The sequence below is a fragment of the Lissotriton helveticus genome, chromosome 6, assembly GCF_964261635.1.
Source record: "Lissotriton helveticus chromosome 6, aLisHel1.1, whole genome shotgun sequence".
Taxonomy (NCBI): domain Eukaryota; kingdom Metazoa; phylum Chordata; class Amphibia; order Caudata; family Salamandridae; genus Lissotriton; species Lissotriton helveticus.
Genome location: NC_136067.1, coordinates 1,915,292,045 through 1,915,315,301, shown reverse-complemented (window position 1 = coordinate 1,915,315,301; position 23,257 = coordinate 1,915,292,045). Strand labels below are relative to the sequence as shown.

Genomic DNA, 23,257 nt, shown 5'->3' with positions numbered 1-23,257 from the left:
GAACTTCATGACAAGGTCCTGCCCACACGGAAGCCGAAGATGCGGCAGGAGAGACCGGTGTAGGAGGTCGGTGAACCACCACTGCCGAGGCCATTCCGGTGCAATGAGGATCATCCTGGCCCTGGACTGGGACAGCTTGATCAACCTGCTGGGATCAGGGGAATGGGTGGAAAAGCGTAGAGAAAGCTGTTCGACCAGTTGATCCACAGTGCATTCCCCAGCATCCCCGGTTGGTAAAACCTGGAGGTGAAGTCTCTGCATTTGCTGTTTTCTACGGTGGCAAACAGATCGATGTCTGGAGTGCCCCATCTTGCGAAGATGTCTCTTAGTACCTCGTTGTTTTAGACCCATTCATGATTTTCTTGAAGGAGCCTGCTGAGAGTGTCTGCCTGAGCATTCTGCACACCTGGCAGATGGGTCGCCGTTATCGTCAGTCCCCTGGCCAACAGCCAGTTCCAGAGACAATGTGCGCGATCTCGAGCCCCCCTGCTTGTTGAGGTCATATATTGTTGTTGAGTTGCCCATCGGTACAAGCAGGGAACTGGTCCGAAAGGACGGCTGGAAGGCTTTCAGCGCCAGATGAACCGCTCTGAGTTCCAGAAAATGTATGTGATACGTGGATTCTGTCTGAGACCAGGTGCCTTGTATCTGAAGTTGGTCCGAATGCGCACCCCAGCCCAGGAGAGACACATCTGTCACAATGGTCTGAGTCGGTATCTCCTTGTGGAATGGAATCCCTTTGAGGAGATTCACTGGTGAGCACCACCACTTCAGGGATTGTAGAGCGTGTTGAGACAGTTGGAACCTGTCCTCCCAGCTCCCTCGCTTGTGGTCCCACTGATCCTCCAGACATTCCTGCAGCGGCCTCATATGGAGTCGTGCATGAGGAGTGAGAAAGATACAAGAGGCCATCGACCCCAGGAGAGAGGACACCGTCCTCACCGTCGTAGAGGCAACGGACATGAGAGTCTGAGCCTTCCAAAGGATCGATAAGTGTCGCTCCTCCGAAGGACACACGCTTGCCTTGAGTGTATCGATGGAGGCTCTCAGGTACTGCGGACACTGAACAGGTGTCGGGACAGACTTTGACATGTTGATGTGGAGACCCACCTGGCTCAACAGAACGGCCGTCCTGTTGAAATGTAGCTGCGCTTCCTGGAACGTGGAGGCTTTGATCAACCAGTCGTCCAGGTATGGATAAACAAACACCTTGTTCTTCCTTAAGTGTGCTGCAACCACCGCCATGCACTTTGAAAAAGTCCTGGGCGCATACTTCAGTCTAAACGGAAGCACTGAATACTGGTAATGATTCGTGCCGACAAGGAACCGCAGGAATTTCTGATGTTACCTTGCAATGGGTATATGGAAGTACGCGTCTTGCAGATCTATGGCGCACAGCCAGTCCCGTTGATGCAACTGAGGATAAATCTGGTGCAGGGACAGCATGAAGAACTTTTCACTGCAAATCCATTTGTTTTCTTGCCACAAATCCAGGATGGGCCTGAACTCGTTTTTGTCCTTTTTGCACGCAAGAAAGAACCTGGAGTATAGACCGTTTCTCCTTTGAGAAGGAGGAACAGGCTCTATCGCCCTTTTTTTTTAACAGAGTATCGGCCTCCACTTGGAGTTCGCGCAACAGGTACTGTGAATGAACTGGTGGAATAGCTGGAGGAGGGCTGACGAAACGTAGACTGTATCCATTGCAAACAATATTCAGAACCCACTTGTCCTGAGTTATTTTTCTCCACTCTGCCAGGTAGTTTTGAATGCTTCCCCCCACCAGAGTGGGTAACAGAAGAGGGGGAAGTAATCCCTCAGGGCTTAGATCCAGCCAGGCCCTTGTTCCCTGATGTGGACTGATGGTTGCCTCTGTCCCTTTAACGCCTCTGAAAGGGCTGCCGCTGAAACTGCTGCTGCTGCTGTCCAGCCTGACGACCCTGCTGGGAAGAATAGCATCGTTGGTAGGGATGGAAAGTCTTATGTTGTTCTTGAGGCTTCTCCAAGCCAACAGCCTTGAGAGTCCCAACCTCCGCCTTCATGCGAGCCGTTTCCTCATCCATATGGACACCGAAGAGAGTGGAACCTGAAAAGGGCAGGTTAGCAATCCTTTGCTGGGCCTCCGGTTTCAGGGAGGTAAGCCGCAACCATGAGTGGTGCCGCAGGGTCACACCATGACAATATCCATGGGCTGCCACGAGAGAGGTGTCCACAGCCGCACTGATGATCTGACTGTAGACCCTTATTAAGAACCTCCTGAAAGCCTTCACGCATATCCCTAGGGAGGAGTTCACCAAACTTTTGGAGAGACTCCCACAGAGAGCGGTCAAATCGGCCCAAGAGAGCAGTCGAGCTTGGTGCCTTCATTGAAGTGGCTGTCATGCTGCAGACTTTTCTCCCTGCCGAATCAAGTCTGCGGCTTTCTTTATCAGGTGGAACAGTAGATGATGGGGCCGTAGAGTGCTGCTTCTTTGCCACCTCCACTATGACCAAAACTGGAGGAGGATCTGCCCGAAAGAATGCCGGGTCCGAGTCCGGGGGCCTGTACTTCTTTTGAAGTCGTGATGGAGCAGACTTCACTGAGGCAGGCGTTAGGAACTGTTCCATAGCCGGTTCCTCCACACCGGGCACTAAGGGAAGCAGAGGACGAGAGAGTTGCTTCAGTTGTAGTGTCTCGAAGATCACAGACGTGGAAGAGGCAGGCCCCAATAGTGTGATAGCCAGTTTTGCCGCTCCCCTTAACAACACCTCTTGAAACGTGGCAATTTCGCCAACAGGGGACACCCTCATAGGCGGAGAATCTGACAAGGTTGGTGAATATCTTCCACCACTAGAGGAGTCCGTGTCCCTAGTGTACCTGGAACGTGACCTATCCTGGCGGTGACGATGGCGAGATCTGGTAGAAGATCTGTGCCAGCTGCAAGAGCAATGCCTCGTGCGGGAACGAGATCTCGGCCTTCTGGGCGCTGCCGGAACCACCAGCACAGGCGGCTGAGGTGGAGGAGGATGTGGTGGTGGTGGTGGAGGCAGAGGAGGAGGCGCAGGTGGAGGTATGCTCCCATTTATATTTCATGTTTGACTGAATTTTGCAGTGCACTAGAGAGTTAGCTGTTCCCAGAATGCTGTGTTTTTGCATATTTTTTAATGTTCAGCATAGTACTCTCGTATAGTGCATGCTTTGAACGGTGTTGCCTCCAGGTGTTTATAACTGGCCACGACTAAGAGCTCTGGACTTAATATTGAAGGTAGTGCGAGTTTCTTGCAGGGCCTGTAGTGTGTTAAAAAGTTGTTCGGAATACGTGCTCATCCAATCTTTGGCTTCTCTGTAGAGCACATGCAGACAACCCATGACAATAGCCGTGGCTGGTTTTAGGAGCACATCAATTGCTGTGTTATTGTATCTGGATGCAATAACCAAAAGCTCAGAGAGGCACCAAAACACAGGTTGGTTATCACACTATAGTAATCACAGATATGTAGTTTACATGTTTAAGCCTCACCTAAATCTACATAGGCCACTCCGCTTTAGAGACCCTCCACTTTTTTCATCCCACTTAAAGCCCATCCATAAAGTTTCCACAACTATCTGCATTGTTTATGAACAACAACAAAGTAAATCCGCACACATTCTTCGTAGCACTACGAAGAGTGCAGTACACCTGCACTATAGTGTTGTTCACCATCTGTTCTACACTTGATTAGAATTACACTTAGAATACTCCTGGCTTACTTTTGTAAACCAGGAGTGATACTGGATTAATCCATGGCTTATTCTTGGATTACTCTTGGAATTCAGAAGTAAGCCTGAAGTACTTAAAAAGTAAGCTTTACCTACTAATAGTCATTTCTAGTGAACTGAGCCATAGTAGTTTTTTTGACAACTGTCCCCCAAATAGTAGCTTTTATATGCCATAATAAAACCATGGGCCAGATTCGAAAAGACGGTGCGCTGACTTACTCCTGACTTACTCCTCTATTGAAGAGAATGCCTGATGGACCATTGGTTAGTCATGGAATCCAGTAGCGAGCCAAGAGTACTACAAAAGTCACACATATAAAATGTTTTGATAATCGGTCTGTGTGTTACTGGACAGACATCAAAGAGTAATGTAAAGGATATGGCAACGCGCCTTGTCACACTTACAGCATTGTTTTCATTTATCATCATACAGCAGCCTTGATCCTTGCCCCTCATTCCACAGCATTTACCACTGTCCTGTTGGAAAAAAGGAAGTTCTAGTTAAGTACCATGTTGTATATGTTTAGGCACAACATGTATAGCATCATGATCTGTACTCCAAATAAACTTAAATGAATTGCTCTGGGTGGGAATAATAATAATAACTGTATGATTATTTCTGATTCGAGAAACACTTTTGCTCCTCCCAGATGTTGTAGGAATCCTTCACATTTGACTTTCAATAAACCTGTACATGGAGAGGTATGCAGTTGAGACTACCCTCACCACTGGTGGTGATGTAAGGAAGGAGTTTCTTTGTGGGGAAACATCTTTCCCTTTTGAAAAAAGACATATCAAGCATGATTGGGCTTGGGGTGGAGAATTCAAAGTTCATAAATTGACTTTTGTTACATTTAGATATGAGAAAAAATGCTCTGCCATTGCAGGAAGATTTAAATGAAAAAGTAAGTCCAGAATTACTGCTGTTAACGATTCCTGGGACTGCTTCTAGAGTTTCCTTTGAATCAGTGGTGTCGTCAACCTTGCGCTTTAGCAGGTTAAGTGGGGATAACCACTGTACCCTATGGCCTGGTAATCAGGGACCCACTTAATGTTTACTAGTTTTACATCAGCAGGACAGGGCTGATAGGTGGTGATCAAGGGCTACTAAGGGAGCCAAGTTCAGTGAAGGAGACAGAGAAAACAGGCATTGGTAAATGCATTATGTTTATCCTATTGGATTAATAATAAGAGGTGTGGAAGCAGTGTCTGAGTGCAGGGAGAATGGTGTTACTGCTCTCTGTGCAAGGTGAGTGGTGCATGAATGAAGGTTGATATACTTTACACATTGCCTCTAAGTTAATAACAATAATAATAATAATAATAATAATACTGACATTTGTAGAGAGCGAACAGCTACCTCAAACAGAGGTGTCCCGGCGCCATAGCAATAAGTGGCAGGCATGGAGGTCAGATCAGCAAGAAACCTAAGCATGTTAACCTAAGCTTGTTTCCGGTCCAGGGAAGACATGGCTTGGCAGTTCGGGCTGGACTGTTCCCATGAGGCACAGGGTCAGACTGATTTGCATATAGCCATGTCTGAACTGGGGTGGCAGAGTGGGCTAAAGAACGGTGATGGATTAAACCCAGATCTTTTGACTGGGTGTGAGTGTCTGATTGGTTCAGATGCTCCGTCCATCACCACCCCCTTTTGAACCTAAGCTGAATAGCCACGTTTACACCGCTCTCCTAAATAGTGGCTCTGAGTCAATATGTCGTAGGTTATTTGGCAATGAGTTTGAAAGTTTGGAAGGCTTGACCGTGAAGGATCTGCCACCAATCTGGGCTTTCCTATACCGTGGAGTGTACAATAGGTTTTGTGTGTTCGATCTCGGCAATCGATTCTGCTTGTAGCTGTAAAGACGTTGTTTCAGGTAGCTCGGGCATTTACCATGTATTGAGCGGAATGCGAATGTCAAAGCTTTGAATTCGATGTTTCTGGCCACAGGCAGCCAGTGGAGCTCCTTGATGTGCGGAGACATGTGATGACGGAATGGTGCTCGTCTAACCAATCTCGCAGCCGCATTTTGCACCATCTGTAATCTTCTAATCAAGTAAGCTGAGAGACCTACATAGAGGCCATTTGCAGAGTCCATTATGTCTGTCACTATGGCATGTATTATGACTCGGCGGCAACAGATGGAGGAACTTGCGCAGGCTTCTCATTTGCTAAAACAAGATGATGTTACTTGCCAGATCTGTGCAGAAAAAGAGAGAGCAGTCTCGCACTTAACCCTCAAATTTTTTGCCATAACTGCTGGGGAGGGAGGGGGCCCATTTTCTGCAGCCACCATAGGTCCGGTGGGGAATTTTTTCCAAAGAACAGCACTTCAGTTTTCTCGGCCTTCAGTTTCAACTTATTATTATTCATCCAAAAGGAAATATCTTTTAGACAACCTTTACAGCACTTGACGGCGTCATCCGATTGCTCTTTAAACAAGAACACCAACTGGGTGTCATCGGCGTAGATCGCCTTCACACCCCAGTTAGCAATGAGTGAGTCCAATGGGGCCAAATATATGTTGAAAAGAAGTGGGCCTAGTGCTGACCCCTGAGGAATTCCACACCATATCTGCTTGGGTTTCAAATCGTGGGGTTGTAAGAAACAACTTCAACCAAGCCAAAAATGCCCCCCTCAAGCCAATGTCCTTGATCTTTGCAACAATCTTGAGTGGTCTACCATATCGAATGCCGCGGATAGATCCAGGAGCTCCAGCATTGCTGATGACCCTGAGTCCACCGACATTCTTACCGATTCTGCCACTTCTAAGAGAGCCGTCTCAGTACTGAAACTGGGTCTGAAACCAGATTGGGTTTTGTGTAGAATGCCATGTTCCTCAATAAAGTTGAACAGTTGTCGCTGTACCACTTTTTCCAGCATTTTTGCAGGGATTGGTAGTAATGAGATGGGGCAATATTTGCTCAGATCTCCTGGCTTTCCATTGGGTTTTTTCCTGAGTGGGAGGACAATGGCATGTTTCCACAGGTATACAACCTTTACCACGCAACTTTTACAACGACCTACCATTACCACGCATTTTTTACAACGCAGGATCCATTACAACGCATACCATTACCACGCATGTATTTACAACGCATGTACCTTTACAATGCATACAATTACAACGTAAGTATTGGTAAGTATATCATTTTAATAAAAATATTATAAGTTTGCGTTTTTGGGTAAAGGGGTATTTTTAGGGTTCAGGGTCAGTTTGGGGTTTTTGGGTAAAGGGGTATTTTTAGGGTTCAGGGTCAGTTTGGGGTTTTTGGGTAAAGGGGTATTTTTAGGGTTTAGGGTCAGTTTTCAGTTTTTGGGTAAAAGGGTATTTTTAGGGTTCAGGGTCAGTTTTCAGTTTTTGGGTAAAGGGGTATTTTTAGGGTTCAGGGTCAGTTTTCAGTTTTTGGGTAAAAGGGTATTTTTAGGGTTCAGGGTCAGTTTTCAGTTTTTGGGTAAAAGGGTATTTTTAGGGTTCAGGGTCAGTTTTGGGTTTTTGGGTAAAAGGGTATTTTTAGGGTTCAGGGTCAGTTTTGGGTTTTTGGCTAAAGGGGTATTTTTAGGGTTCAGGGTCAGTTTTGGGTTTTTGGGTAAAGGGGTATTTTAGGGTTTAGGGTCAGTTTTGAGTTTTTGGGTAAAGGGGTATTTTTAGGGTTCAGGGTCAGTTTTGGGTTTTTGGGTAAAGGGGTATTTTTAAAGTTCAGGGTCAGTTTTGGGTTTTTGGGTAAAAGGGTACAGGGTAAAAATTAAATATAATTAAATTTAAATTACATTAAATTACATTGATTAAATTAAATTAAATTAATTAATTAAATTAAATTAAATTAAATTAAATTAAATTAAATTAATTAAATTAAAATTAAATTAAATTACATTATATTAATTTTAATTAAATTAAAATTTAAAAAATATTATATACTTACCAATACTTACGTTGTAATTGTATGCGTTGTAAAGGTATATGCGTTGTAAATACATGCGTGGTAATGGTACTTCGTTGTAATGGATCCTGCGTTGTAAAAATTGCGTGGTAATGGTAGGCGTGGTAAAAGTATGCGTTGTAACGTCATACATCCGTTTCCACATGTCAGGGAAAATGTCAGATGCAAGGGAAGTATTCTAAATGTGGATCAATACCTTGATGAGCGAGTGAGCCAACTCTTTCCATAATTTAGGGGGGCAAGGGACCTACAGGGAACTGATTTGCAGCCAAGGATCTGAGCCAGATCTTCCTGCTGCGTAATCCTGACAGTTGCGACCCCTGGCGACACCTAAATGATGTCCAGAGAAGGCAGGAATTAGCGAGGGCCATCATCAGAGGATCAATGTACATTAAAGCATTGGCTATACAACCCAATTATTGATTGCTCCCACAAAAGAGAAGTGAAAACAAACCTCAATATTTACTGGTCTTATGTGTGAGCAGTGAATACCCATCATTCGAACTGGTTATTGATGCTAATGGCTGTCTAATGTCAGACCACCTAACACGTCTCTTTCTGAAAGTATATAAAACCAATATTCTCTTCAGAACTTGTAACAAAAGTGCATTAGCGCTGGATGCATCATAGTCCTTTTCTTTAATATTATTTGTAGCCAAGCTGCAAAGCAGACACCCAGTTATACAGCATGGCTACAAGTCATTGCCAAAATTGGCAATGCCCATGCTGTATAGCATGAACAAAGGATTTCTGAGCAAATCAGTTAATCTTCCCATGCGTGGAAAAAAATATATAACATTTGGCATAAAATCCTATCACGCAAGGAAAGCCTGGCCTAACGGCTAGGTTGTTGACCTTGGAGCTGGGGAGCTGGGGAACTGGGTACGAGTCTCGGCAAGGACGCTCAACATTCTGTGATCTGGGCAAATCACGTAATCTCCCCGTGTCCCAAAAAAAATGAATGTGTCCATCTGTAACGTAACTGGTGCTCATGTAAAGCTCTCTGATACCTCTGGGTCTACTTTGTGCTTTATAAAACTCCACCAAACAAAAAAAGCCATTGAGCCCATGTCCAAGTCTTAGTGAAAATACATTTGGAAGAAGATAACATCTGTTGTGACAATAAAAGCAGATAACATGCTGAAAAAGGAGAAAAAGGCTTCTTCGAAGTGTGTGTGTGGCATAATAAAACATAGTTATAAATGCCAAGAGGTTCATCAAGGACGACAAGGAAGATAAATGAATAAAAGTAGTGCCTCAATCACAGCACTATCAACGGAAGGACAGCAATAACACTGAAGCAATCAGTACTCGGGCCAAACTCCAACCAAAAGAAGAGGAAGTGAAGCCAGCACGGGCTGGCCAAATAGAAGGCAGCAAACAAGAGTGAAAAAGAAGCTAATGAATGCTAAGCAAAGGGCGGGCTGAAAGCCCCTTGTTGTGCACAATATCTCGCGGGTTCGCATGCAGCAAGAGGCAAGAACAAAAAAACAGAAAAGGTATACGACTGTCAAGTTGCATGCTCAAATTCTCACTCGAGCAGAAGGGTGCATTTATTCCTTAGATTGTTGGGGGGGGGGGGGTTTAACTTTCAGATCCGGGGCTTTGCTGCTTTTCCCAAAGGTGTCCCCTTAAAAGTAATTGACAGTATTATAGAGTGACCCTCTGAGTTAAAATAAGAAGTAATGGTACAGTTCTCATGAGGTCATAGTCGGTTGGATTTGGCTTCAAGAACTCATCTTCACAATGTTTTACGTCAAACTTATCCTATTTAGTTGCATGAAAAAACATGGCCTAACTGGACAAAAAAAATATATGGACCAATCTCCTCTCAGCATGGGAAACATGAACGCGAGATTGTGCTGCAATTTATACCAAATTGCTACACCATGCATTAAAAGTGTTCTATTATTTTGGTTTTTAATCTCAGCACATATGCACACACACACAAACACAGGCACATCTCTCTACATGTGTTTATTGATACACTTACCTTTGCAAATGTCCTGTAACCTTCAAGAATGGGTCTATATCCTGTGCAGCGGCACAGGTTTCCTGTGTGCACAGAAAACAATGCATTCAGCAGAAAATATCAGAATGAAGCTCACTCTATCAGAGAAATCACATGGCTTCATTTACACAAAATTCAATGATCCGGAATGTACTCCTGTAACCTTCCTGCTGTTTGGAGCAAATTTCAGATTTTTTAGGAACACTCACAGTATTCTTCGAGTGCGGTTGGGAAACAGAAACAATCTATGACAGTCGTAGATTTCCTGAACTAATCTCATGTATGACTATTTATACAGACATAAATGAGGCATTAAGATGCAACTTTCGTGTTAGAAAACCCCTTTCAGATGACAAAATCCCACCATTCCAGAATCCTTAGACCAGGAATATCTCATTGTCAATCACATTTTTGTGTGTGCAGCAATGTGAAAATACTTTTAGGAATCAGACTCAGAGAGTTTGAATAGGATCTTACTATAGACTGGCAAAGTCCCACTAACAAGCATAGTGGGCATTTGAAGTATTTATCTGCTACAGGTTCCTGAGAAAACAAAATGTAAAAGGAGTTTGCATCCCTAGGTCAGGGGCTAGTCCTCCATGTGGGCAGAGGAGTGTCACCCCACTGCTTTCTCGCAGTGCAAAAAGCAGACATATAAAATGGTATTACAAATACCATTTTATATTTATGCTTCTCACACTGCAAGAAAGCAGAATAAGGGTTTGGTTGGAGATGGCCGGGTGGACAGTCCTGTTTGAGGGCAGGGGAGGAGTGGCTAGCCCAATGTTGCGGGCCCTGACAGTTTGGTTGGCCCTCTGGGGCCGACCAAACCAGTCATGCACACTCTCCATTTTCTCAGCCGACATGGAGAAGATAGCCTCCCCATAGATGCATGTGCGGTCGGCATCTCAGCCAATCACAACCCTGCCATTGCAGCATTGTGATTGGCTTAGGGAATGGGAGGGAAGCTGCCTGCATCCTGGTCCTGAGGAGGCAGGAAAGCAGGAGCTGTTTTTTTATTATTATTTAAACCCCCCCTCCCTGCATGACCCACCCTCCCCGCGTGATCACTCGCCCGTACCTCCCGCTCCCTCCCATGCGTCTCCAATCTTCTTACCTTCTGCTGGGGACTCTGTTGAAGGAGTTAACGTTCGTAGGTCCCAGATGGAATTATATTTTTGCTTCAGTCTCTGATTAAGGGCCTCATTATGAGTTTGGTGGACGAGTTACTCCATCACAGGCGTGACAGATATCCCGCCCACCATGTTACGAGTTCCATTATATCCAACAGAACATAGTGGTACTCATAATATGGCGGACGGAATATCTGTCACGTTTATGATGGAGTAACCCCTCTGCCAAACTTATAATCAGGCCTTAAGTGTTTTCCTGCTTCCGTCAGAACTATCAGTTAGAACCAACAGCCAACTCCAAAATGAAGCATTTCTACTAATACACCACTGAGAATAATGTCCCAGTTTTTTAAAACTTTCTATAGAGCACTACTTACTAATATTATGGGCTTAGTCTGGGAATGGCAGCCTCAGACATTATAGAATCATCTCTCAAAATATTGTGCTACTCTTTTTTGCTCTGATTGGTATGAAACTGTACCCATCTGATGATTACTGGACTCAAAATTGCATGTTGTTTCTTACCATGCACAAGGTGCAATTTTCCAGCTCATGCGTTCTATGTTATCTCCATATCTACCTCAAAAATGCTAAGTAGGTGTTAGTTGGGAAACAATCAAGTCATAAATTCATTTCAGCTTTGCCAGAGATTGTCACAATGTTTGAAAGCAGCTTGCTGTACTGCAGAGGTGCCTGGTGCAACCATAGGAGGGTTGGATCCATGCCAAAACTTGAGGATATCCAGAATTAACACACCAGGAGTGTAAATAGAGCACATTCACATAGAAGTTACCCTGAAAGCTCCTTTGAGATAACGAATAACAGGGATCACTGGGGTCCTGATCCCAGCATTTACGCCCGTCCCCTGCCAAAGAGGCGGGACGGGCTGGAGAAGAGACCTGGGGGGTAAGGGGGGCAGGGCATGGGAGGGCATCAGGGGGAGCAATAAATGTACAATTATAAAGGAAATAAACGTACCTGATCGCCGCCGCCGCCTTCTCCGCAGTCTGCGCCGTCCCACTCTTACTGATTCTGGGACAGGCTCCCAGACTGCACTGGGTCAACCATGACACTTCAAGAAAGCTACACTGCGCATGAGGTGTTTGGTCGGCCTGAAATGCCAGCCAAACACCTCATGCACAGTGCACTCCCCCACCACAGTGTTACCCCCCCTGGATCCGCTCCAAGACTTGTCAGAGTACTAGAGGCGGGTCCGGAGGTATTTAAAAAAACCTTGATAAAACGGGTTAGAGACCTGTTTTATTATCGTTTTATTTGTTGCAGCTGGTGGTTGCGGGGCAGCGCTCCTCCACCCTAATGGAGAGGCCACCGCTGGAGACCTTCTCAATTACTAATTTTTCCTGAGTATTTCTAACGGAAATACCACCTGCCTCCACACCGAGTTTTAGGATGAAATACCACAGATCCACAGAGTCACCGCAGACCTTGTAATCCTAATTCATCTCATAATACCCTTTATCAGCTGAGCCGACATTAGGGGGTGTTTGCAGTCGGCCCCTTAGTACCATTTTAAACCCTTGCAACAGCCTAATAAACCATTCTGAATTGTGTTCTTTTTCCACTGTCAATATTCTAATGAAGGACCTGATTCACAATGGTAAACTTACACTTAGGACTGTCCTATCTTTTTATGTGTGGAGTCTCCACAGTCGTAAAGGCACTACTAGTAGAATGCCTTTGTGAATAGCAAACAGTTGTAAACTTACACTTTGGGGCCCAACATGTTAAACCTGTGGGCCAAGCTCATGCAATTACCTTGGAATGCATTCTCAATCTCCTCCATAGTCGGCTCCGGTGAATTGCGAAGCAAGGTGTACATGGACATGACAAATCCAGGAGTGCAGAACCCGCACTGGGAGCCATGGCTCTTTGCAATTCTCTCCTGTGAGCAGAAACACAATTGAAATCAACGCTACATTGGTTGTCTGTAGAGTAGACTTAACTCCTACCTTGATGGTTTACGGTAGTTCTAATTTAAATGCACCACCGCAAGGACCCTGTGTGCAGTAGAAATCAAAAGGCAAATTTTGTGTGTCTGAAAGTCGAAACATTTTTTATTTACTTATATTCTCTTTCCTTTTTATGTTCAACACTCATGAACATTTATACAAATCTCACAATTTGAAACCAAAAATAATGTTGATGTTTTGAGTAATTACTCAAGCTTGAAGATTCCAGAGTCGTTGCAACTGTATATAGTGAAGAAGCATTATCTGTATTGAAATGCAATAAAGTTGAATGCTACGTAAATAGTACCTGGACTGGATGCAGTCTTGTCTTTGTACTCCCGATTCCTTCCACCGTGGTTACAGCGACATGGTGTAGCGAACAGACAGGCGCCAAGCAAGCATTAGCTGAATAGTGGCTAGACCTGGGAGTTAAGGTCGGCAACAAGTAGTACTATGCATGACTTCTTTTATTTGAAAGGATGAAATATGAAGGCAAATTCTTACCCTTGGGTCTTTCCTGGGTGTCGGTCTATGATATATATGTAAGCTGCGCTGCCCATAAAGATTGAATCAAAATCACAACTAAAACTGCTAATTTGTCATACTTTGTATATAAGTTCAATTTTTTATTCTATTTATTGCAAACCAATTAAAAAGACAATTATCCATCATTAGAGAATAAAGATACAACCGAATAGAGCAGTTAATACATAAAGATTAAAAAATGCAAATGCAATAAAAGAAAAGGAGATAGATTATAGTCAGCTCATTTAATAGAATGTCAGCCGTTTTTTTAAATTAATGTAAAAAGAGCCCTGTCACATATGACTCACATGTATGACCATAACATTTGCGATTCAGGATTTGCAACATTTACTTATTCGCAAATTGATCATCAGAAAATTGTAAGAATGAACATATGATGGTCTGATATTGGGATTCAGTAACATGGAGAATTTCAGAATGAAGAATTGTAGTTTGTGACTGTCATCTCGGCAGCCACTGATGCCATCATTAACTTGAGACCACTGCTGCACCAAAGCACAGCAGTTGAGGAGCACAAGTCTGAGGTCAAGCCAATAAGACCTTTGAAGCCCGGGCACCGCGTCTACCAAAGAGGAGAAGCAGTGCTGCAGAAAAGAGTTCTAGCACAGCTATTCACAATAACAGGAAGGATCAAAGAAACAAGACAACTCTTTGGAAAAACAGAGAGGCGAGTGTCACACTCCACCAAGAAAATATGGCATGGAATCTGTTTTTTCGCTCATCGGGATATCTGATGTTGGGTATTACCCATCGTGATAATTAGTCATTCGGGTAATCTGAGGCTTCCCCCGAATATGTCCCTGTTTTTGGTTCCGCCCGCATTATGTGGGTGTGTTGAATAAATGGTGCTGCGCGTGTGCACGGTATCAGTGCTGGCACACGCGAGCACGGATACCACCAGCACTGTGTGCTCTCATTATTGCCGCCGGCACACACTGCATGCAACCGAAAGACCTGATATTTGTTCACATGTGGGGACGCTTAATAATCAAGGTCCCAACCCAACATTTGACGACAAGGGTGTAGAAGAGACCACGTGGCTGTAGGCGGCGGCTGCGCACATTCTCACATGTGCATGGTGCTCGTGCTGATTGAAGTGCCACGCCCACCCACTGCCCGTGAAAAGGTGGGAACTGCACATAGCACAGTCTGGACGGACTGGACGGACTGGGTGCGCCACCATTGTATCCTGGCTGCAGATTAGGCTGGAGGCGTCTGATACAGTGGAGGCACAGTCAAAAGTGAAACAGTGAGTAGCAGCAAATCAGCGCATAAGACACCCACACTGCTGCATAGCAGCTTGGCCACAGCAAGCATCGCCCAGGGTGATATACCATTGAGGGTAGCACACAGAACATGTCTCATATCCCTACCATAGAGCCATTCATGGTAAAAGGGGCCCCATCTGCTCAAGCCCCGAGGTGGAAGGAATGGGTGGAGCGCGAGACCCCAAGTGAACATGATTCCAGAGTCTCAGGAACAAAACAGTGACATGGATGATGACGATCGAGAAGAACACACAGTACACTCGGTGTTTACTGTAGGGTCAGCATCTACGGCACAGGATCACCTGCCACAATGTCAAGTCTTGGTAAGAGTGTGCCCCTCGACAGCCATCGTAGGCACCGGAGCTACATAAACATCCTGTCACGTGAGGCCTACCAAGAGATGACACCTTCTCCAACACTAATACCTGCCAAGATAAAGGTTTTTGCGTATGGTCAAACCTAGCCCCTGGCCATCCCAGGGAAGTTCAGGACCACCATTGACTACGACACACAAGAGGTGGCGGCACTAGTGTATGTGACGGAAGAAGGACATGGAATGTTGCTGGGGTGTAAGTCAGCAGAAGCTCAGGGCATCGGCATGTTTGCCTTCGGAATACACTGAGGAGTGAGTCAAATCCTGGAGGAATTCCCAAAAGTGTTCGATGGCATTGGGTGCTTACATGATTAAAAGATACATCTACACACTGATCCTTCGGTGCAACCAGTCGCCCTTCGGCACAGGCGAGTCACATTTCACGTGAGGCCCCTGATCAAAAAGGAACTGAGCAAACTCGTAGAAGCAGGGATCGTTGAAAAAGTGGAAGGCCCTACCCCCTGGGTATCCCCGATTGTGGTCGCGCGAAAGCCCAAACAGCCGGGGGAAGTAAGGATCTGCGTGGACATGAGAATTCCCAATACTGCAATCAAGCGTGAAAGACATCTAACCCCAACCATTGACGACCTGATAGGGGAACTAACTGCAGCCAGCTGGTTCTCAAAGCTTGACCTTCGGGCTGAGTATCATCAACTCGTTCTCATAGAACAGTGCCGATATATCACAACATTTTCCACGCATGTCGGCCTGCGACGGTATAAGAGGTTGCGTTTTGGGATATCGAGTGCAGCGGAGGTATTCCAAAATACCATCAAAGAACTTCTCGCGGAACTCCCAGGAGTAGTTAATGTCAGTGATGACATTCTTGTCCAAGTAAAGTCCATACGGGAACACACCAGTCAGCTGAGGCAGGTGCTCCAATGGATAGAAGACTCCAGACTCACTTTACATAGAGACAGATGAAAATTCCTTAAGCAAAGGCTACAGTTCTTTGGGTACATATTATCAGCAGAAGGAGTGGCTCTGGACCATGAAAAGGTCAAGGAAATCAAAGAACCCCTGGCTTCCACCAATGTGATGGAAATGCGCAGCTTCCTGGGGATGGTGAACTACTGCGGTAGGTTCATCAAGGACCTATCCTCGCTGACCACGCCACTGAGAGAGCTGACCAAAGCGTCTGTTCCGTGGGTGTGGGGTCTTGGACAAGAGATGGCCTTCAAGGCTACCAAGGACGCACTCTCGAGCACCACCACGCTGAGATATTTTGAACCCCAACAACACCAAAAGGATTAGGGGCAGTCCTTCTACAACGGCCAAGGGAAGAAAATGAGTGGGCTCCAGTGGCCTTCGCGAGTAGGTCATTGACTGCTACAGAGCAAAGATATTCACAAATTGAAAAGGAGGCGAGTGCCGTGCATTGGGGGTGCCAGCATTTTCACTTATATGTCTATGGAAAACCATTCCTGGTTGCAACTGACCACAAACCGCTTATCCAGTTGTTCACAGGATCCACGCCAAAGCCCCCCTCTCTTCAAGAAATGGATGTTGCAGTTGCAGAAATACAATTGCAAAATTGAATACCACCCAGGATCAAGCAACCCAGCAGACTATCTGTCTCGTCATCCCAGAGAAGCTATGCTTAGCAAGATGGAGGATGCAGAAGAAACTGAAGAATATGTTTGTTATGCAGCAGATCGATCATGTCCGTTGCCTATATCTCAGGATGACTGTCTACAGAAAGCGTTGGAGGTAGTGAAAACCAACAAATGGCATGTTCTCAGATGTCAAGGGGTAACATTCACTCCTGAGGCCCAGAAAGTGATTGGAAGCCTATATCAGGTGAGGCATGAACTGAGTGCCGATCCAAATGGGTGCTTACTCGGAGGCACCAGACTGGTCATACCCTCAACCTTGGTGGATAGAGTTGTTGGTTTAGCTCATGCTGGTCACCAAGGAATGATGAAAACTAAAGGGAGACTCAGAGCCAAGGTCTGGTTCCCTCTGATGGACGACAAAGTTGACGAGGTAGAGAGATCGTGTCCGTGTTGTCAAGCTACTGGTGAACTGAATTCTCCAGCGCCGATTGCCTTGAAGGCCCAAGGATGAGTGTGGGCATGGATTTTGGAAGCCTCCCTGATGGGAGACATTCCATGGTAGTGATATATGACTATTCGAAATATCCGGAGGTTGAGGTGGTGTTATCACTGAGCGCAGGAGATATTATACCTAAGCTGGAAAAGGTAATGTCTACCCATGGACTTATCAGAGAGATAAAAACTGACAATGGTCCTTCCTTCCAGGGGCAGGAATTTGCATCATATCTGACATCACTAGAAGTTGTGCACAAAAAGAAAACACCAACATGGCCACAAACAAATTGAGAAGCTGAGCCTTTCATGAGGACTTTAAACAAGGTTATCTGCATGGAAGTGGCAAATGGTGACTCTGTGGAACGATCCATATATTCTTTTCTTAGAGATTACTGTCAGACTCCCCACACATCCACTGGTCGTGCTCCAGGACATCTATCAATGGGGAGAGTTGTGAGTGATTCTCTTCCACATCACTCATGATGGGTTCCAGAGGGAATACACGATCGTGTTGTTGATTGCTGGAGAAAAAAGTCGAATGAACAAGTCAGCAAATGGCGCAGAGCAGAAGTCTCACGTCTTAAAATAGGAGACTTGGTCCTGATCCAAAACAGACATCCAGGCAGCAAATTCGGGCTTCCGTTTGAAAAAGATCTCTAGTGCATTGCCCAAATTCAGGGTACGCAACTTACCTTCAAAAGAGGTTTGGAGTTGGTCACCCGAAATGTGTTAGCCTTCAAGAAGTATCATGGGTTTCCTGAAGCGGAGCTGAGTCCCCAGGATGGAGATCAAGGAAGGGAGAGCTGGTCAGAAACTGATGTTAAAGCACCAAGAGCTGGAGGTTTGGACTCATCTTCACAGTCTCCTGATGTCAGTCGAGGTTCATCTGGGGCTACTGGGATCACGGAAGACGACAGTGACTACCGGGACAACCACACTTGATATAACCTGAGACGGAACCGTGAGCCGTCCAGTAGACTATGGGACTATCATTGCTAGAACTGCACCTGAGATGGCTTAACTTTTGATAAGCTGACATATCTTATGATGGTGTGGAAATTTCTTCTCATTAAGGTTTTGTTTTGTTTGCTAAAATTCATTTTTTGGGAGGAATGTTGTATCGCTCATCACAATATCTGAAGTTAGGTATTCCCCATCATAATAATTAGTCATGGGGGTAATCTGAGGCCTCTCCCGAATACGTCCTGTTTTTGGTTTCACCCGCGTTATGCTGTTGGTGCTGCGCATGCGCATGGAGTCAGAGCCGGCACACGTGAGCAAGGAAAACCACCAAAACTGTGTGCTCTTATTATTGTGGCCGGCCCGCTCTGCATGCAACCAAAAGGCCTGATTTTTGCTCACATGTCGGGACACTTAATAATTAAGGTCCTGACACAACAGAATCGAGAGATGATCTCAACCAACACAGCACCACCAGCCCAGTACAGAAAAGCTGCGTAAAGAGACGGTGTGAGACGCAAAAGATCCCACAGTAACAGAATACACGGTGGAAAGCACCATGGTGCTAGAAACAGTGCACGCAGAGCTTCATTTAAGCTGGTGGTTGCTGGTGGGCAGTGGCGTAGCGTGAGGAGGGTGCCACGGGGCGGTTGTATCGGGCGCAACATTTTTAGGGGCAATTGTAGGGGTGCAAAATTTAAATAAGGGCACAAAATTGTAAAATAAAAGTGAAAGGATACTTGCCTTACCTTGGGCGCTGGCAACCCACACTATGCCGCTGCCGGTGGGGAACATCGGAACTCATTTTTGAGAGCCAGCACTTATTTTTCCGCATCAAACATTAAGCAAGAGAGGGAAAAAGAAAGCGGAAATACATAGGAAGAGAAAGATGGGGAAACTGCCACAAAGGGTGAAAAAATTAACTTGTAAGAGTGAGCTAAAGAGGGAGGGAGTGTTGGTAGTGGATTAAAGAAGAAGGACGTTGAATTTAGGCTGGGCAACCGAGGTATTTGGCGTGCTGACATTTTATTGCACTGGCCGTGGGCTTCTGAGCGTACTTTCGAGCACTGACACTCATTCTTTTACAAAGTTAGCACTAAGTGTATGAGACAATTTTAATTTGCCTTTTTTCTGCTCAGCGCTGGGACACTCCCGTTGGGGGTAGCCATGCGCTCTATGAGATGCACAATAATTGACACTACGAAAGAAGAAGAAGATGTGCATGAAGTTCCTACAATAGGTAACTCCAAACTCACAAACACACTGGGGTAGAGCCTAAAATACACATTATTAGGCCTGGGTAAAATTAAAATTAAACAACATAATTTTGAGAATTTCACATCACACGATAATCCTGAAAAATTTGCATTTACACCACTTTTTGTAATTATGCGCCATTCGTGATAAAAATGTTACAGTGAATAGCGCAATTTGGGGCAGCAGAACACGGATGTATAACGTTACAATGCATACTTTTACAACGCATACCTTTACAACGCATTTTTTAGAACACAACATCCATTACAACGCATTCCATTACAACGCATGCCATTACAACAAATTTTTAAAAACTACCTTTACAACGCATTCCATTACAACGCATACTACCTTTACAACGCATACCATTACAACGCATACCATTACATTGCATGTATGGTAAGTATTTAATAATGTTTATATATGTGTTCTGTTGCCCTGGGTTCTACTGTTGACCAGCCAACCGATTAGAAGATTTACCAATTTTATCTATGCATGCTTTGTCCAATTGTTGTATAGCGCATGCACACTCCATACACATGCTATGTACTTCTTGTAAACATGTATGTTTGCTTTTAACATTGTTTATTTATGTGTTCTGTTGCCCTGGTTTCTACTGTTGACCAGCCGGCATTCCTACTGGATTATCAGTCTGGACAGTAGTGTCTCCAGAGGCTCTAGTCTGCTCTTCGTGGGCGTTGTATCTTACTACGCTTTCGAAGACAACATTTATTGTTACTTATTCAACTTTTAAATTCCACACGCAGTCTATGGCCTTTGTGATTAGAAGACTTACCAACTTGAAAAGGATACATAATTTTTTTCTGGATGTGATCAAACCGAGAAATCATCACAGTGCAGGCTCCGCATCCACCTTCTCGACAGCCCAGCTTAGTTCCTGGCAAACCCACTGGATGAAGAATAGTTAAGGTAAATAACATCTGCATCATCTTCTACAATGGATATTCACGAAAATGACATACGATACTTTTAATAAGTTGGGTCTGCAGACAATACTCAACTTCAGGGGAAGTAGGGCCCAGTATTCAGGAGCCGCAAATCTTTCCCTCAACCTACATGGGCTTCTGATTACAGCTGGAAGGATGAAATTTTCATCCATTGGTTTGAAGAAGGTCATGTAACCTGACACTCTTCTTCAGCCAATAAGGAACAGAGAATAACAAACTCTTCTGAAGCATATCCATTGTGTCTTCTGCAAGGTGTCTGTCTTCGTGGGTGACGAAAGCCAAGGGCAATGTTTGTTTGGTTCTAGTTTGCAAAGGTCCTACATCCAAAACCTGTGCTCAGGACACCATTGCAATCTGACAGAAAGGTCCAACCAGTGTATAGCATCAAGTGCCATCTTTAAAACCAACCTCTGCGGGTGAGGCAGAGCTGTGCAAGGCTTACTCATGGAGGGGGTGAGGATTACAATGTCAGGACTCCGCAGAGCACACAATAACACCTAATAAGTCAATTCTGGATAGTGCTTTTAACTTTTAAAAGAAAATGTACATTATTTCACACAAAACTAAATAAAAAATGACAAATTACAAATGTATACAAAAAAAACAGACCTCTTGAGCTACTAGTAAACCAGAATTCTGTGTGAAAAAGTGACAGAGATTAATAAAAAAACTACTTATTGTGTTTCTTGCATGGCTCACAATGTAAAACTCCTTCCTCCTGCATTTTTCAATAATTTACACCCCTCACTAGCCTCCTGGTGTCGTTGGTGTGGGTGGGTAAGAGAAGCAGAGTTAAACTGGACATTTCGAATCTGGATCCTGACTAGGGCGTGCCGTGACTTCTTAATCTGCAGGTGTACTATATGGTTGGGTTACCACAATATGCAGAGTTATGGTGTGCGGAGGGTAGTAATGGGGAGAATCGGCTGCTGGCCGGACTGGTGGAGAGGATGACCTTCCCAAACACATGATGAGCAGCACAAGAGTGCAGATGGAAAGCTCATATATAGTGAGGCAGGTGGCAACTGTCTGGGAACTGGCAGTGAAATGACTCTGGTGAAGTCCCCCGTTTGCTCGGCTTCTCGCTCTCTGGTGGCCGAAACCTTTTCAGCACATACAGTCATCGATGAACATGTCCCAAAGGATGGCGGGTGGATGCAACAGTATGCTGGATCTCTATCTGAACTGCTCCTTTGTTATTATGGAGGAGACTGGCCTTTTATTCCTGGTGGACCCAGGTCAATTTCTGCAAGCTCACCCATATGGCCCGGGAGATCTGGTCGACCTTCCTGGTGGGGAGTCGCAAATTCTCAATACAATGTATCTGCCGTTGAAGGGAGACCATTGTATTGACATCACAGCTGTACGCAATGGCTGGAATGCGGACTTAGATGAGCAACTTACATATGGCGAGTGAAAGCGAGCATGTGCCCAAGTGAAGGAAACGGCTAGTAATACACGCTTTAAGATCACCAGTTCTATTCCCTGCACTGTGCTTATCCACTGTCACAGCGCCTGCACAAAATATTTCCAGCTCGGAAAAAGGGCAGCACTAAATGCAGTGTGAACCGAGCTCACTTTTTACACATTATATGGGGATGCTATAGGCTGAGGGCCTTCTGTACTGCGGTGGTGCGGATAATTCAAAGGGTCACAGGCACCCGGTTTGAGCTAACAGCTCAACATTGTCTTCTAGGTCTTCTACCGATAGCCAAAACAGGAAGGAAGATGAGGAATAGGTTTGCTTTGCTGCAACTGGTCTTAGCAAAGCAACTTAAAGCAATCACTAGACTAGGCCTGAGCCCCCCTCGCCACTTCACAAATGCCTTGCAGAGCTGCAGGAATGAAGGCTGAAAAGGGTGAGAACTGATGAGAATGTGGAATGTGACCTAGAGTTATTGGGAGAGATGGTGTAACAATTGTAAGGGGTGGAGCAGGAGAATGGTGATCCCAGCCGAGTGTCTCCTGCTGCCAACTAGAGGGCCCCTTGGGCAGGAGTAGGCCCTTGGAGAAGTGCTGAGAGGCAGTGGGAGTATGGTGGTCGCTGGTGGTAACGTGTGCTGTGGACATCTTCTGGACCTGTGGTCCTGGACATGGCTAATGTATGCTATTTTACATACATATGATGACAACGAAAGATCCTTCTAATTTCAGATTCGTAATTTCTTTTTATTTTTGAATAACTGATGAAATTTAGAATTTCTGACATCTTCAGTTGGAGATCTAGGGCCAGATGTACGACCGTTCTTTGCAGTCGCAAAGGGGATTTCAGCCCCTTTATGACCGCAAAATAGGTCAGCCCAATGTACTAACCCTATTTTGCTAGTCGCTAATCAATTAGTGACTCGCAAAATAGGGTTAGCGACTCACTATTAGGAAGGGGCGTGCCAAGGGCGTCCCTTCCTAATAGGGACTCCAAAACCTTTGTATGAATGTTTTGCGACCGCAATTGAGGTCACAAAACCATCGCAGTTTAGCACCCTTCTTGGTGGTGGGAATAGTATTTTACTTGAGTCATCAGAAAGCTCAAAGAGCATTTTTTCTAAGTGACTGTTTCAGAGCAATCTGCTTTCATAGTTCTTGTAGCATGCCAATCCACAGTTAATATTTAATACAGTTTAAATGTAATGTTCTCAAAGTGAAAACGCCACTGGTCCTACGCACTGTAAGCTTTAAACAGGGATTAACTCATATCCTGTTAATACACAGCACTGTGACAGTCTTTTCCTTTATCACTCAGGGTTATGATTGCTCAAGTAGTGCCATAACAAGGTAAGGGAAAAATGTCACTCCCTGTGTAAACAAAAGATTGCACAACTACGAGTTGTGTGACAGCTATTACACTTCTCAGTATTCCACTGATAGATTCTGGAAGCTCAAACCTTCTGACATTTTTTTGGGGTAAGAAAGACAGGGAAAAGGCAAAACTGTGGAATTTGGTGCGTTACAAAAATGTCTGCATGTAATATCTCGATTGCTGTTGAAAACTCAGAACAGGAGGTATTTAGACCACGTGGTAAATACTTCGTCTTTTGTTGGTATGAT

General features: G+C 44.9%; 1 protein-coding gene across 1 annotated transcript in view; it reads right to left on the bottom strand.

The window, feature by feature from the left end:
* The window catches only part of LOC144762934 (xanthine dehydrogenase/oxidase-like), a 575,825-nt gene that overhangs the window by 478,845 nt on the left and 73,723 nt on the right, over positions 1-23,257 (bottom strand). Inside the window, exons 3-7 of the mRNA XM_078648235.1 lie at positions 20,058-20,154; positions 13,097-13,205; positions 12,596-12,722; positions 9,669-9,730; positions 4,142-4,213 (exon numbers count right to left, since the gene is read on the bottom strand). Of these exons, the coding sequence (XP_078504361.1) occupies positions 4,142-4,213; positions 9,669-9,730; positions 12,596-12,722; positions 13,097-13,205; positions 20,058-20,154 (467 nt within the window). The remainder of the gene's footprint in view (positions 1-4,141; positions 4,214-9,668; positions 9,731-12,595; positions 12,723-13,096; positions 13,206-20,057; positions 20,155-23,257) is intronic.